This window comes from Protopterus annectens, chromosome 2.part0 (genome assembly GCF_019279795.1).
Source record: "Protopterus annectens isolate FY-2018-M chromosome 2.part0, PAN1.0, whole genome shotgun sequence".
Taxonomy (NCBI): domain Eukaryota; kingdom Metazoa; phylum Chordata; order Ceratodontiformes; family Protopteridae; genus Protopterus; species Protopterus annectens.
Genome location: NC_056728.1, coordinates 1,939,287,294 through 1,939,303,252, shown reverse-complemented (window position 1 = coordinate 1,939,303,252; position 15,959 = coordinate 1,939,287,294). Strand labels below are relative to the sequence as shown.

The 15,959-nt window shown below is 38.0% G+C and overlaps 1 protein-coding gene across 1 annotated transcript in view; it reads right to left on the bottom strand.

Moving 5' to 3' along the window:
- The window catches only part of LOC122792903 (CUB and sushi domain-containing protein 1-like), a 4,548,980-nt gene that overhangs the window by 2,315,293 nt on the left and 2,217,728 nt on the right, over positions 1-15,959 (bottom strand). The window contains exon 29 of the mRNA XM_044060461.1: positions 2,789-2,905. Within this exon, the coding sequence (XP_043916396.1) occupies positions 2,789-2,905 (117 nt within the window). The remainder of the gene's footprint in view (positions 1-2,788; positions 2,906-15,959) is intronic.

Below are 15,959 nucleotides of genomic sequence, written 5' to 3'. Positions count from 1 at the left end.
ATAAATATTATTATTTAAAGAAAGGAAAGCTGTTTCTTTATTTAAAATAAGCCACTGTCTTGACAAAAATCTACCATGGCAAAATCATGGCGATTTTATATAGTTACCTATGTTGGGTAGCTGTAAATTGTTCAATCAAGCTGTGCCTGCATGAAAAAACAAACACAGTCCACTATAGACCCATTCCTTGCAATAGTGTACAGTATGCTATATTATATAACGGCATAAGTAAAAATAAAAACTGAAATATAAACAGAAAACTATTTTCTCTGCAAGTGAAATTAAATTCACAAAGTAAAGTTTGGCTTTTTTTGAATTTCTCAGTTAACCATCAAAAATGAAAACAGATGCTGTTAAAACAGTTGATAAACAGCCCTTTATAAAATGCACACATACACACACACACACACACACACACACACACACACACACACACACACACACACACACACACACACACACACCGGAATATAATAATCCTCACTGGGCTAATACATAAAATATACCTGAATGGCTTTTAAAATTGTGTTTACAGTACTGCCATTATTCAGTGATGCAGACACAAATGCCTTTGGTTCTTTTTACTTAATCCTACCATCACAATTTCACATACTATGGGCAATTAGATCCAACTTAATCAGTCTCCAAATATTCATGTATCACTATTTAATGATCATGCTTTACAGTTATTCTGTAATACAGCAGTTTTTAACTGTAAAAGTTAAATAGATATTACAGTATGAAATTTGTGACAAAACTGGGAAGGCCTAGATTCAGGAATTCATATGTTACCATTAAAATTACAAATTTGAGGAATAGCATTCCGATAATGATTAGATAGTCAATAAGTGTAAAGACTTTTAAAATTAACTTAGTCACATGGGCCAGTGATATGTGTTGGTACCTTTTTGTGAGGAATCAGTATTCTTTGATGGATGCAACACCTGAATACTTTAGAGAAACTTATAAATTAATGGTATATTACAGAAAAAAATGTTTGATCATAGCAGACCAGAAAAATCACCTTTGCCTAAAGATAAACAAAAATATAGTGTTTGCATCTTTATTTATAAATTTCCTTGCAGTACACATCTTGTTTTGTAGCTCACATATTCCTAACTATCTGATTATTAAAGATTTCCACCCAAGGAAGGCTACACTGTATATGCTTATACTAAAGTCTTCTTCTTTGATACCAAAAAGATTGCCTCTGCAATGGCACATATAACACACAGTAAAACAACTAAAACAGTAGTATGACTGTCAAGATTTCTGAAAGGAAACAGGAAAACCTATCATCCCATGTAACGGGAACACATCATATTCTAGAAACAAAAATGTCAGTGCAGTATAATAGAGTGACACATTTCAAATCTCTTCTGCATTTTTGCCACAATTTGCAGATATTTTTTACATGTCATGAATGTCATTCACACGTATGACTTACTTTTGTTTAGCGGTACAAGTAGAACACCAATGCTATGTTGCAGTATAGTGAGCGTCAAGTGTCATTGAAGGCTGAAAGTAAATAAGTCTGACACATCCATCACAGGATGTCAGGCTTATTTCAGTTTGTATACCACATAAATGTGAAAGATTAGAAAAAAAATATTTAGACAACAATATTACATGCCTTCTGCAAATGACAGAACCAAACAATATGTGTGTGTGTGTGTGTGTGTGCACACGTGTGTGCATGCTTGTTTCCATGTATATATATATATATATATATATATATATATATATATATATGTATCTATGTCAGAGTACTACATTGCCTCCTGCATTGGAACTCCAGACTTCTACAGAGTAGCGTTGGTGCTACCTTTCCCTACAGCACAATATAATAATAAGGTATACACAAAATCATAAAAATAATAAATGAATACAAACCTTAAAAAGGCACACACAAATTGCCATCATATAATCCCATGAGGTCAAAGTTATTTAAATCACATTTTATCCACACTGGAGGAAAAACACCTTACCCATACTCACCTTTAATTTTTTAAATAGTTGTAGCTACATTATCATCTTTCAAGAACTGTACCTTTTATTTAAAAAGTTTAATAGATACAAACAAAACTTTCCAGATTTGTGTATTATTTTTGTCCACGAATTATCACAAAAGTGGTTGATTTTAAAATGCTGACTTTTTTGCTCTAAATGATCCTTTCTTCAGTACACATTTGTTCTCTGGTACAGCACAAATAATATCTAGAGAGTTATTACATGTAAAACTGTGCTCTGAACATGTGAGGTGAGTCCTTGTTTTACTAGCTAAATGTATCAAATCACATAGAAAAAAAACTAGTGCTGTAACTTATGGATAAAGGAAGATGATGCAATGTAAAAGGACTGAAAATGAGAACAGATATTAAACATATGAAAATATGTTATCTTCTGCAGAGGAAAAACATTACAATCAAATCAGATGCTTTCTATTAAATGTGTAAGGATGATCACAACATTATAACAAAGAACTGTACCTAGACTTAAAATAACAAAGAAAATAAGAAAAAAATGCTACAGCTACTGCCATTTTAGCTTAAGTCTACTGTTGTGGAAGAAATATTTTACCTTATATTGTTAAATTAATTAGACATTAGACTGTTTTGCATCTTTCTAAGCCATACAAATACATTTTGAAATTGAAATTGCAGTAAATTTTACCATTGTAGTAATGAAAGCGAAGTAAAAAAAAAAACAAATACAAATAATTTATCTTGTCTGTTTTATGATAATGCCACAGAGCATAAAGAGACGAGTATGTGTTAGTATTACTTACCATATCCAACAGGCAGCGATATCCTCCAAGTGCAGTCCAGGTTACTCGGGTAGTTTCCAGGGAATCCAGGACTTATAATCACTCCATCCATGCTACTCAGTGTTCCACCACACTTGGCTAATAAACAAAGATTTATTACTTAAACATATGCCCTTCATCACCAGCATCCTTTGTCATTAATACACAAAAGAAATGTTCACTTCATTACATCAACAGTTAAACAAATCTAATCAAACTTGATGGAAGAATAGTATGAAACTGATCAAAACATCTGAGTCAAATTATGTGAACACTGATAACTACAGCCTTTCATCTAAATTTAGTATAATGTGTCAATCAATGGCTTCTGGCACTCTTTGCTTCTAACTCTGCTGTTCACTTTTAATCTGCCCTGGCACAGACATAAGCTCTATAAAGAAATGGAAAAGTCAACATAACACTAATCAGCTGATTGAATATTGGCTTTCAGCAGAGGAAATCCGTTAATACATATAACTCTCATGCTCACCTTAGGGGCTGAACTTTTTTCAATGTCAATTTGTGTCTTGGCTGTCTGTTCAGAAAGTAGATAAACTTTAATTAAGTCAGCTGGGAGGTCAAGATTTCTCTCAAGGAGCTACATTATCAAAGCCTGAGATAAAGCTGTCCTGTCTTTTTTACTTTCTTGAAGTCAGACAAATAAGATCAGGGACTTATGCAAAGCTCTAGTTGAATATATTTTACTCTGAAAGCAATGCACAGGAATAGTTCCAATGGAGTTAAGTTCTAGAAACAAATCTGAGAAGCAGCTGATGTTGTTAGAAAGCATATAATTTTAATTTGGGACATTGATTAAGAATACACCCCCCTTTCTTTGTTAATTACATATCACACTATTAAAGACCCATAATACTTTGAACATATTGGTTAGGACGTCTGGACTGATCAGTGTTAACTTTTATGAATGCATATATGGGTAGTTATATGAGCTCATACATGGAAACTGTATAATCCAGAATGAAGTATATAAAATATTCTCTTCTGCATGCTTGTTTCTTAAGGATGGGAAGGAATTTCTTTCTTTAATTTAGCTTTATTACACATTTAGTTGTTTGTGTTTTTACAGTGATTGTACAGACAGAAGCTGGGGCAGAATGAAAACAGAAAGTACTGGTATCTCAGTAAAAAAAAAAAAAAAAAAAAACATTCTAATAATTAGCCAGAGGCAGTGCAGTATTTTGTAATAAAAATGTGAAAATAAGTGCACTACTAATGTCTGCAAAATACATTGCCTAAGGGAAATGATGAATAAATTCTCATTCATGTTAATGCTAGACACAACCATTGCCGGATAATATATTATATTTCAGAACAGAAAAAATATTACAGAACATTGTGCAGTTTTCTGATAAATTGTGTGTGTGTGTGTGTGTGTGTGTGTGTGTGTGTGTGTGTATGAGCTCTCGCGCGTGTGTGTCTCTGTGTATGTGCATGCACATGTGTCATTTCTCATCACATCATCTAAAATAAAAACAACCTAGACTATCTTGTGATAAGTTGTATTCAGTGAATTATGTATCCTTGTATGTGTAGATATCAAGTGATAGTTCTGAATATTTATGGTTGCAAAGGTGGAGGAAAGAGTTTTTATTGTGCAGCTTCTGCAAGTACCAATATTTGATAAAAATATAGCTAATTTTAATGTGTGCATTTTATTTTTAATTTTCTTATTTTTTTCACCACTCTTTTTTGTTATCTCTTTATTTTTTAGTATCTAAGTGCTTGAACAAGTACCTATGGATCACAGCAGTGGTTATCACAAAAAATGTCTAGAAGCTAAAGAAGTTTATTGGCAAATTAAGTTAGGGGCTGATAAAACATGAGGCTTGAACTGTGTTTCGAAAATCAAATATTTTAAAGATCCATCTTTTAAATGTTAAATGATGACAAAATGTGTAGTAAAAATGATGGTTTTATTTTACTTATTGCAATGTATTAGCATAATTAGAAATTATGCATTGACTGATTTTTGTAATGTGTTCTTGTGATTTCATCATATGATATTAGGAGGGTTATTTAAACAAATTAATTATTTCTTTTTTCTTTTTTGCAATATACCTAAAGAAGTCTGTGTGTGGACAGACAGAAGCAGTGGATAATTAAAGTTATTTTGGGTGTGCATCAGAGTCCATTGAGTTTTTGTAATTATTTGGTATTGATGTGATACTCTTCAGCCTGTGGATTATATTGTTTTTTATTTTTGTGTTTATTGTTTTCTTACCAATTCTGTTGGACCCCATTTGTCTTTTTTTTTACTTTGCATTCAGTCCCTGATTCTCAAAATGAGATTTTTAACAGTTTAACCCAATTGTTGGTGGGTCTTCAAACCTCTGTGGATAATCTAGTTTCAAAACTGACTGAACTGATTATGTGTAAGGTAATCCCTCGAGTGGATGGCCAGAGCAATGGTGAACTATATGAAGGGCATTCTCATGACATGGATTCGAGCAATTGTACTTTTGTTCCTGCACTTTTTTTGTCCATCATGATCAGAATGGGCCTTCTATTTCAAGAACTTCATCTGTTTTTTTGGTGGGGTTTTTGAGGTAATTTAAGTTCCAATTTAAAAGTTGAAATTTATTGCTGACACCTCCCTCTATCTCATTTACCAGTACTGACAACAAGGGGCTAGACAGGCTACATGACTTTTCAAGTGTTGAAAATTATAATTACCTAATACATACAATTGAAAGAAAGCTAAAAGAGGTCTAATCTTTAACTTATGACATGTATTTTTAAAAAAATGCATCCCTCTTATGATAATCCCAAAGAGGATTAGAGTATTTAAGTTTCCTAAAGGTTTGGGAACTGATAAATGAGGCTTGGCACAAGCCAAGTTGCCCTGGGACATCTTCAAGGGGGTGTTAGGTTGATATTAATAGGAGTTCAATGGTTGGGGAGGTGAAAGGGTTAAACGGTGGGAGGGTGGATTGGAAGGAAATGAGATAAGGGTGGGAGGTGCTTAAGGGATTTAGATGAGTATAGCTGCGTAAGTAATCATATTTTGGCGTGAACTTGCTACAGCAAGTACTACGTCCTTAATGACCTGTTGGTGCGTAAGGGTACTGGTAAGCCTTGGGGTTAATAGTGGCAAGGTATGGTAGAGTAAATTTCAGTTCCCTCCCCCCAAGGTTAGGGATATATATGTGCCAGATTGTTTAAGTTATGCCCCCTTTTGTTACTCCTTTAGGAGGGGGTGGGAAAGTGGATTTCTTTTAGTACTTACAGATTTATTTAATTTGCAGTCAAGGACAGGTTTTGGAGTGCTGTCGGTGGTAGGGTCGCTAGTTAGTGGGGCTTGTAAACGAACGCATGTGGTGAACATGGCCTTCAGGTGCAGGGTCTGAAGGTGGATTTCGGTGGTGAGTGCGGTGAGGCAGCGGGGTCGTTTGTGGGGTTGCGTGGTTGTTTTACTGTAATGGTGGTTTTCCAGCTCAGTGAGGGAGTGGATTTGTCTCCCTGTTGCATGAAATGGTGTGGCTTTGCTGTAAAGAAAAAAAAAAGGAGGAAAGGAAGCGGACCTTGCAGTTTCAGTTTTGTCATGTGGGATGGTTTTGGGTGCTTTCACGGGTTACTGGGCACCCGTTTGTCAGGGAGTGGTTGCATTTGTTTGTCAATTTTGTCTTCCTGGTTTCTGTCATGTGGCTTTGCTGGATGTTTGGTTCCATGCATGCGATTCGTGTCGGCAGGTGGTGGGATGCCTTTCGTAGGTCGAGAGTTACGGAGTGGACCTAGGTTTGTTGATTGTGTGTCCTGCACTTCAGGAATGATGTTTCTTGTCTGGAATGAATTCATTGTAGCATGAGGTAAGGAGCAGAAATAGATGTGGAGTTGGACATGATGAGCAGCTTTCTGTCAATAGCTTGCTGTTTGCAGTGAAGCAGATTTTGGCGTTGGATGAGTACGTACTTCTGGGCTTCCCTTGGTTTTGCCCCATACATTATGTCCTCATAAAAGCTGTGGTTTTCTGACAAATTACAAAGGATTGCAGTCACTAAGTAATGACAGACAGCTTGGTTGCAGGCTTCATGTCCTTCAGAAAATTCACGCTAATGCAAAAACTATTATTCTAGCAGTTTTCTAAGTATATAGGTGACTGAGGGGTACTGTCCTCAATCAGACTGTCCTGCTGCGGTTGTAATCTGATTGAGGTGGACTGCTTCTTTGGGGCCGGTCAGTGGTGCCAAGTTCTGGGTATTTTTCTTTGGGTGGGACCGATTGTGGCTGTGGGGGACTGCGATTGTTGACACACACTTTTTGAAGAATATCAAAACTCAAAGGCTTGTCATTCTTCAAAAAAAAAAAAAAAAAAAAAAAGATTTTATGAGGAATAGAACTAATGAGACAAGTAAGACCATTCTGTGAAACTGGAGACAGTTTGAATTGGTTTCACATACAAAGTACCCAAAGACTAAGTATTCTAATTTATTTCATACAAATACATTCTGGTCCTGTAAAGTCAGATAGTAAGCTGTTTGCGAATAAAAGTACCTTACAATTGTCTCTCATATATTCATGAAATTTTCTTACATTCCAAAGATGTTATGGCCCCACTGTATTCATTAGTTATTAGTCTTAATAGTATGAACTGTCAGCTCCCCTCCATTCAGTGACTGCAGTCCCCAGTGATTTTGTACAGATGTTGGGGGGTGGGGGGGTTGGGATTTTGCCTCATATATTCTGTGAGTGGTTTTGACTGTCTGGTTGGCAAAATGTTTGCTGGAATGAGTGTAGCTTGACTAGTATGTGCGGTAACATGCTGTTGTTGCCATTGTAGTGTCGTGAGTTAGTGGTGATCTGAATGACTTTGTGGGCTGCATAGATGTGGTGAATATTTATAATGCTGTGTATTTGGGTTGGTTTCACCACGGGGACAGGTGGTTCGTAGGGCAGCTCCAAAGAGTTTTTTTTTTCCTTTTCTGGGAAAGACCTTCACGGAAGGGGATCTTGGGGAGCCATGGTGGTCTCGGTGGTGGGGCTCTGCCATGTGGTTGGTGTGGGTGCTGACTATCTGGTCTGCATTTTTGGGTGCTTTTGTAGGTGTGGTGGGGTTAATAAAAAAGAGAAAGGAATGGATGTCAACACGACGGTGGTTGAGGGCTTCATTGCTGAGAGTTTTGGCTCAACTAAAAACATTTTAAGTGTCCTTACAATTTAGGTAGTGGTGGTGCTGGCAAATCGAGGGTAAGTTATTGAAGAGTGAAGTGAAAGGGGGAGGAATTGGCGACAGATATCTGGGTTTTAGATTTCATACCCTGCATGAAGCTCCAAGGAATTGCAATGGGTAGACTTATTTTAATTGTTCAGTCCAAGGCTTTAAATGGGGACTGATGGTAAATAAAGGGTTGCAGGGAGGCATAAATGCTAAAGTCCTTATCTCTGCTAGGAGGTCAGTATAATAGCTACAGTTTACCTTACAGCCTCAAGGTGCAGGGTTTGATTCTCATATTAAGTAATTGATTAGGCTGAAAGTGCCCAAAGGGGCAGTTAGCTTAGTATTAAGTTATGACATCATGAACCTATACGTTCTAAAGGGGTTTCTATCTTTCAGTAACTGTTTGCGTAGCTCTTCATTCCTGGTATTTAGCATTTTCCTTGATGACTGGTGTTTTCATTGAAGCCGGTTGCATGCACACGAACTGTTAGAGGGCGGGAGGTATTGGCGAGTGACTGCAGACTCGTGGTGCATTTATTTGCTAGTTTGATGTGTGTTGGGATTTACTGATTTTGCTAGACTGAATTTAACAAGGGGATCATTCATGGCTGTCTCATATTTTGATAGTTTACTTACGAACACTGACTGGTAATTATAGAGCTATATGTTTAACAGATTTATGGTCTGGAAATCAAAAATAATGGCGTCATTGTTGGTTAGTGATATCAGACCCAAACATGGGTAGGGAATAACAATATGGTAAACCTATAAAAGCAAGCATGACAACATTAGGAAGAATACAATGGAATATGCTAAGTTTATTCATGGACGAAACAAATGAAGTTATTGTGGGAGGCCAAATTATCGGAATATGGTTCCCAGCTTGGACAGCTAGTCAATGCAGATGGTAAGGGGGGGCTTAGTGTTTGTCTAGCCATGTACACAGGGTAAGGGATTTTGATTAGCGGTTTATACATTTCATTGAATTTGTGTATTGTACAGGGGTTGGTGTAGAGGTGTTTGTCACATCTCATTCTCAAAATGGTAGTTTCTCACAAATTTTTGAGGACTGAAGTTCAAATAATGTCAGACATTTGATTTTCACACTTCATACAGTGACGTGATCCCTGGGGTGAATTTTATATCTCCCATCCAATCATCAAGGTTCCTTTGAAGAGGGCCAAATTGTTTGGGGAGTCTCTGGGTCAGGAACCTATCTCTCCAGCATGGTTTGTTCATGTTGATGACAAGGTTTAAATCCTTGGAGCATGTGGCTCTGATACTTTTAATATATTTCACTGGTACTTAAATTTATTTTGGGGTATTTTATACGTTCATAGGAAGCATTGCTTCAGTTGTGGCTGCTTTGTCATAGATTGGAGTGTCGGTGGTATATTCCCTCCCAGGGCGTATCAAATAGTCCCCACAAACGCCCTGCCTTACATACCTTACCTACCAACTCTTCCAAAACATCCTCTTTCTATTGCACTGAACGGAGGTTCTTACAACTCCCCCCCACAAACCTACTGTGGTCTTAATAGGAAATCCCTGTTGAACCTCTTGAATGACCTCAGTCTTAAGGATGAAATCAGGACACTGGCAAAGCATATCCTCTAATACCTCCACCTTAATGGGGATAGGCACCCCTGAACCAAAACGGTGCCATCCACAATAACCTGCGGAATGATTTCTTGGAATGTGTTAGGTACTTTGGGTGTATTATATGTCTTTTCTTTCTTGCAGATGGGGTCGTGGAATGCTGTGGCTGTAGTTTGGAATAGGTGGGTATAAGGTGGAGCCTTCTTATTCCTATCTGAAGGTTTAATTTTGTCTTTTCTTTGTAGATGATGGTGTGCCGAGTTCCAGTGGTGAGATACAGTGAGTTCACAGATGATCATGCTTTGGTGTCGAATAAGCGGTGGGGTCATTGGGTGAGTAATCAGAAATAGATAGGTTAAAAGGCAAGCACAGTGATTCAGAAGAAGAAGAAAGAAGCACAACCAACTTTTTACTTACTCTAGAATAAGTATTATGTTTTATGACCTGGTTTGGTTTGTGATACAGGATAATGTACAATACATGGCAGAATTAAGAGTTTTAATATTTAAACATCATGTGATGCAGTGGTGCAGCAATTTGTGTCATTTCACAGCTAGAGGTTCTCGAGTTTGATTCTCGGCCAGTTTTGTGAGCCTTGCGTGCCCTGCTTGTGTCTGTGTGGGTTTCGCTGGGTACTCCTGGGTTTTCTTCCATGCTGCTAAGTTGCTAGTTACTTAATATCAGATATATTTGTATGGAAAGACATATACATCACATACGTTAGATGGTTGTCATAGTGAGAATGGTTTTGCTGCATGTTTAAATCTGAATGCATGTTTCAGTGGAAGTCCTGATCACTTGGGTGGGCACATTGAGGTTACAAATGAAGTGCTGAGTGAGTAACAGTCAATGCCCTGATAGAGATGGACTGGAAAGGTAATGGTTTTGGTTTGCGGATGTTTTGAGTGATGAAGAGGCTATAGGGTAGTAGTTAATTTTATTCAATGGTCATTAAGGCGCATTACAGTTGGGGCAGTGGTGATTATTAGCAGATGTAGGACATGTTTAGTTGGCCAGTTTGAGTGGGTTACTTTGTTAGGGTTAATAGTTGATGTAGTTTAATTTCTACATGCGGAATGGGGTTGGCACGTCACTAATCTTGTGTTGACCAGGTGGCATAGGACATTTTCATAGGTTCATAGGTTGGTACTATGCTATCAGCCCTAGGGCCTATACAAGCCTAGCCATAACAATTCTCTGGCTATTTCTTCCCACACTATTTACTTCCCTGGACCCCTGTCTAGCAGGGTGACTGATGTGATCCCCGGGGTGAATTTCCTTTCTCCCATCCAATCGTCAAGGTTCCTTTTGAAGAGGACCAAAGAGGCACTCTGCTTGACATGTATGGGCAATCTATTCCAGAGTCTGGGGAGTCTCTGGGTCAGGAACCTATCCCTCCAGCATGTTTTGTTTATTGTGATGACAAGGTTTAGATCCCTGGAGTGTGTGGCTCTGAGGGATTGGGATTTCTTTAAGTGCAGCATGTCCAACATCTCTGGGTTTGACATGGCCTTGTATGTTAAGCAAAGATCGCCTCTGAGTAGATGATATGTGACAGAGTATAGCTGGAGTATTTTAAGGTGGTCAGCGTAGGGCATCTGCTTTAGGCCTGTGATTCTTTTAGTGAGGTATTTCTGCGACCTTTCCAGTTGTTGCAGGTGTCTTGAGAGGTACATACCAAACGGGGCATTGTATTCTATAATGGGTCTAATGAGGGATGAGTACAGTGGGACAATGACCTCCTTTTTTCTGGATGAAAAGCCCTTAGTGATGAGGTGTGCCACATAAAAGGATTTCCTGACTGTTGTGGCGATGTGGTTATCGAAGTTGAGACCACTGTCCACCTGTGTCCCTAAGTCTCTTATCACACTTTTGGTGTTTAGCATACTGCCACCTATATGGTAATTCACGGATACATGTTTTATCCCAAAGGGGATAACTATACATTTCTTGGCGTTGAGCTTGAGCCCATGGCTCTGGCACCAAGCATCTGTTTCTGTAAGGCCCTTTTGTAGAGTATCCACATCATTTGGGGATTCAATAATGGCTCCCAGTTTGTAGTCATCTGCAAACTTTGTTATCCAGAGTCCCTTAGTGTTGGCCTGTACTTCAGAGAAGTAGATGCCAAACATGAGCGGTCCCAGAACTGAACCCTGAGGTACTCCACTCGTCACTTGTCTGGAGCTGGATTTGGAGTCGGCTACTTTTACAATGTGGGTTCTATTAGTAAGCCAGTTAGCAACCCATTGGGTGACATAGGGATTAATGCCCAGCTTAGTAAGTTTATCTATGATTCCAGAGTGGGGGATAGTGTCAAAGGCCTTGGCAAGGTCTAGATAGGCTGTGTGGACCACCTTACCCTTGTCCATGGCTCTGGAGACTAATTCGAAGAAGTCAATCAGGTTCAGGAGACAAGATCGGCTCTTCATGAACCCAAACTGGGTGGGGTCCAGTGTTTGAAGGTTGCCAATGTCTTTGTTTATAAGTTCCATGATAATACACTCCATGGCCTTGCAGATAAGGCTTGTCAGACTGATGGGACGGTAGTTTCCGGGATCCAAGGTGGATCCCCCCTTGTGGAGTGTAATAACTGTAGCTCTGCGCCACTCAGTGGGCACAAAACCTGAAGTGAGGCTATGATTAAACATGACACTTAGGTGATGTGCCTGTTCATATTGTAGTTCATGTAGTACACAGCCCGGGATATCATCTGGTCCCATGGATGCTGTATTCTTAGCTTTGGAGAGTGCATTTTTTACCTGTGTGGCCGTTATTACCGGAATTTGGCAATCTTCAGGTATTGAGATGGGCCATTTAGGGGGTGAGATGGGGGTGAAGTTGGCACTGAATTGATCTGCCAGGATATTGGCAATATCCTTGGGATCAGTATATTTAATGCCATTCTGTTTTAGCTCAGAGCAGATCTGAGCATTGCCATTTAGATTCTTGACATAGTTATAGAATGCCTTGTGGTTGTCTTTGGAATCTTTGGCAATTTTATTTTTGTAACTAGCTTTGGAGGATTTTATGAGGGATCTCAGTTTCTTACTGAGGCTGGTAAGGAAGTTTTTTGCATCCTGGGATTTTCCTCTTTTCTGAAACAGTTTCTTCCTTTTGTTGTAAAGTTTGTTTATGGCAGGGGACCACCAGATTGGCTTCTTTTTTTTGGATGAGAGCATCTTGGTTCTATTTGGTTCATTCTGGTATAATCTGGTTTTGACCTGTGGTACAGGGCATTTTCAGTTTGGTATATTGTTGGTGGCATTCAAGCATATTGATAGAGTAAAGAGAGGTCAGACTGCTAAAGCCATCATGGGCTTTAGGTGCCTTACTTTTGATATGAGTAGTTGGTGTTGGCAAGGTGGTTGTTAAATGGTATTTTTAATTTTTTTCAAGTTTTGCATGCCATTGGGCAAGTAAAAGGAATTGTTTGGGAAGGGTGATATGTAATTGCTTTAATTTGGTGGTTGAGTATTCTTACTCCAGTGGCCGGTGATGCTTTGTTAAGCATTAGGTAATTGCCAGGGGCTGGTAATGTCCTGGTAATTATTGTACACCAAATGATGTTTGGCCTTACTCCCTAAGAGTGAGTAGGTGATGGACGTTGATGGTGAGGGGGAACAGCCTGGACAGGCTGGTGATGGAGCAGAAGGACAGGCTTGTCCTCTTCTGTTCCCCCTCTGGTGTCTGGTGGTGCATTTCAAGGAGTTTTGTTGAACAGATAATCAAGCGAAGGTAAGGAAACTGCTTATTTGGTTAGAAGGTAATTCAGTGACTGGTTTATGAAGCTTCATAAGTAAAGTAAGTGAGCAAAGGTATGGATGCTGCTTACTGGACAGGATGAGCAGGTATGCTATCCTGGTTAAAATTATTTATGTTGTGTTTAGAATCGACTACACTATGTTCAGTTGTATTTAACAAATTTTGGTAATCAATGTTATGTTATGGAAGTTTAATAAAGGTCGTCAAATGTCATTCGGTGTGTTGTCTTTATTGAAGGGGACCTGGCCAAATGAGGCTTGGCACAAGCCAAGTTATCCTGGGACATCTTCAAGGGGGTGTTAGTTTGATACTAATAGGATTTCAATGGGTTAGGGAGGTTGGTGAGGTGAAAGGGTTAAAGGGTGGGAGGTGCTTAAGGGATTTAGATGAGTGTAGCTGGGTAAGTAATCACATTTTGATGTGAACTTGCTACCCTCCCACCCTTCCTTTTTTTGTTGGCAGATTGGTGGGATTGTGGTTATTTTATTCTGGTAGGCAGAGAAGAGGGACAGGCTTGCCCTCTTCTGTTCCCCCTCTGGTTTCTGGTGGTGCATTTTAAGGAGTTTTGTTGAATAGATAAGCAGGTGGAGGTAAGAACACTGCTTATTTGGTTTGAAGGTAAATCAGTGACTGGTTTATGAAGCTTCATAAGTAAAGTGAGTGAGCAAAGGTATGGATGCTGCTTACTGGACAGGATGAGCAGGTACACTGTCCTGATTAACATTATAAGGATGTTTATAAGTAAAGTAAGTGAGCAAAGGTATGGATGCAGCTTACTGGGTCAGATGAGCAGGTACGCTGTCCTGATTATTGTTATAAGGATGTTTATAAGTAAAGTAAGTGAGCAAAGGTATGGATGCAGCTTACTGGGTCAGATGAGCAGGTACGCTGTCCTGATTATTGTTATAAGGATGTTTATAAGTAAAGTAAGTGAGCAAAGGTATGGATGCTGCTTACTGGGTCGGATGAGCAGGTACGCTGTCCTGATTAACATTATAAGGATGTTTATAAGTAAAGTAAGTGAGCAAAGGTATGGATGCTGCTTACTGGACAGGATGAGCAGGTATGCTGTCCTGATTAACATTATTTATGTTGTGTTTAGAATCGAGAACACTATGTTCAGTTGTATTTAAATTTTGGTAATCGATGTTATGTTATGGAAGTTTAATAAAGGTTGTCAAATGTCATTCGGTGTGTTGTCTTTATTGAAGGGAACCAGGACAATCCATGTTATTAAGATCTAGTCAATTATTTTAATCAGGTTGGGCTTGAATTACTTACAAAATTGTTTACAACCAAGGTTCCACTGAACAATGAAAAAAGGAACTTCATGAACTTGAAGTGACTATTAAACATATTCATGTTAAGCGGTTAAGAAATCAGAATTCAGCAATGTGTTTATTTTGATTACTAGGATTGTCAAAACAGTTGTGCTACATAAAAAGAAGTTAGAGATATATGTGTATAAACATGGTACTATGTATCCAGCTCCTTCAAGTTTTAAGCCTCATGTTATTTCCCTAAAGCATGAGTTTGTCCATCTGATGCTGAGGAAGGTAATGCTGATGGTGAAAGTAACACATCTGAGGAAAATGGTTGCAACAATGCCATTTCAAATGGCAATAACCCTGAAGTAACTAATGATTTAAACTTCCATCATTCTAAACCATTCCAGCAGCAGTGAAGAGGAAGAATGAAGGGGTGAGGTAGAGTCCAAGCCAGAGGAAGAATAGAAAACAATGATTTTGTTTTCAGGACATGGACAAGTGAAGGACTTTGGCATTTTTGATTCCTGTATTTATAATCTTAATAATGCCACTTATAAAGAATTTCAGTTAAGTATATTAAGAAAGTTTTTTTCACTTATAGCCAGTAGTAGTTTAATAGTTTTGAAGATATATATCAGGAAATTACATTTAAATTATATTTTGCAAAGTATTGACATATTTAAGGAGGTATTTAGGAAGCCTTCTACATTTAATCTGCCACTTACACTGTAAACCTTTCAAGATTGATGTAAAAGAGATATTATGTTTTCAATTAAAAATACATTTCATGGTAAATTACAGTTTTGGAAAGGCAGGCTTTGAAAATTTCACCAAAACACAACAAAATACCGTCACTTCAAACTGTTAGTCCCAACACAGAATCAAAAGTGTCTGCTGTCAACTGGCAAACCAAGGAACAAAGTAGAAAATGAAGACCCCCAAAAGCTCCAATATATAAAATCCAATCATTTTAATAGTGATTAAGTACTTTTGTCCACATAAAAACACTGGACTTCATCAGAATCAAAGTAAATTTGAATAATGAAGCCTTTTTATATGTTTATCTATACCCATATACCCATTAAACCCATCAATTATCCAATTAGTCCGGTAAAAACTGTATGTCTTAAAGTGACATTTTGTATGAAAAAATATATATAAAATACTTTCCATTCTGTACATAAATTCAGAAATTGTATAACGAGGTTCAAATAAACATTGCATATTAGGAATATGTTAAAAACCTTTTATAAAAATGATTTAAGTTCACTTGGTTTTTCAGTCTCCAATTTCTAAGATGGGTTGAAGGGATACATAATCATTGATACTGGGGGGGGGGTAGAGGCAT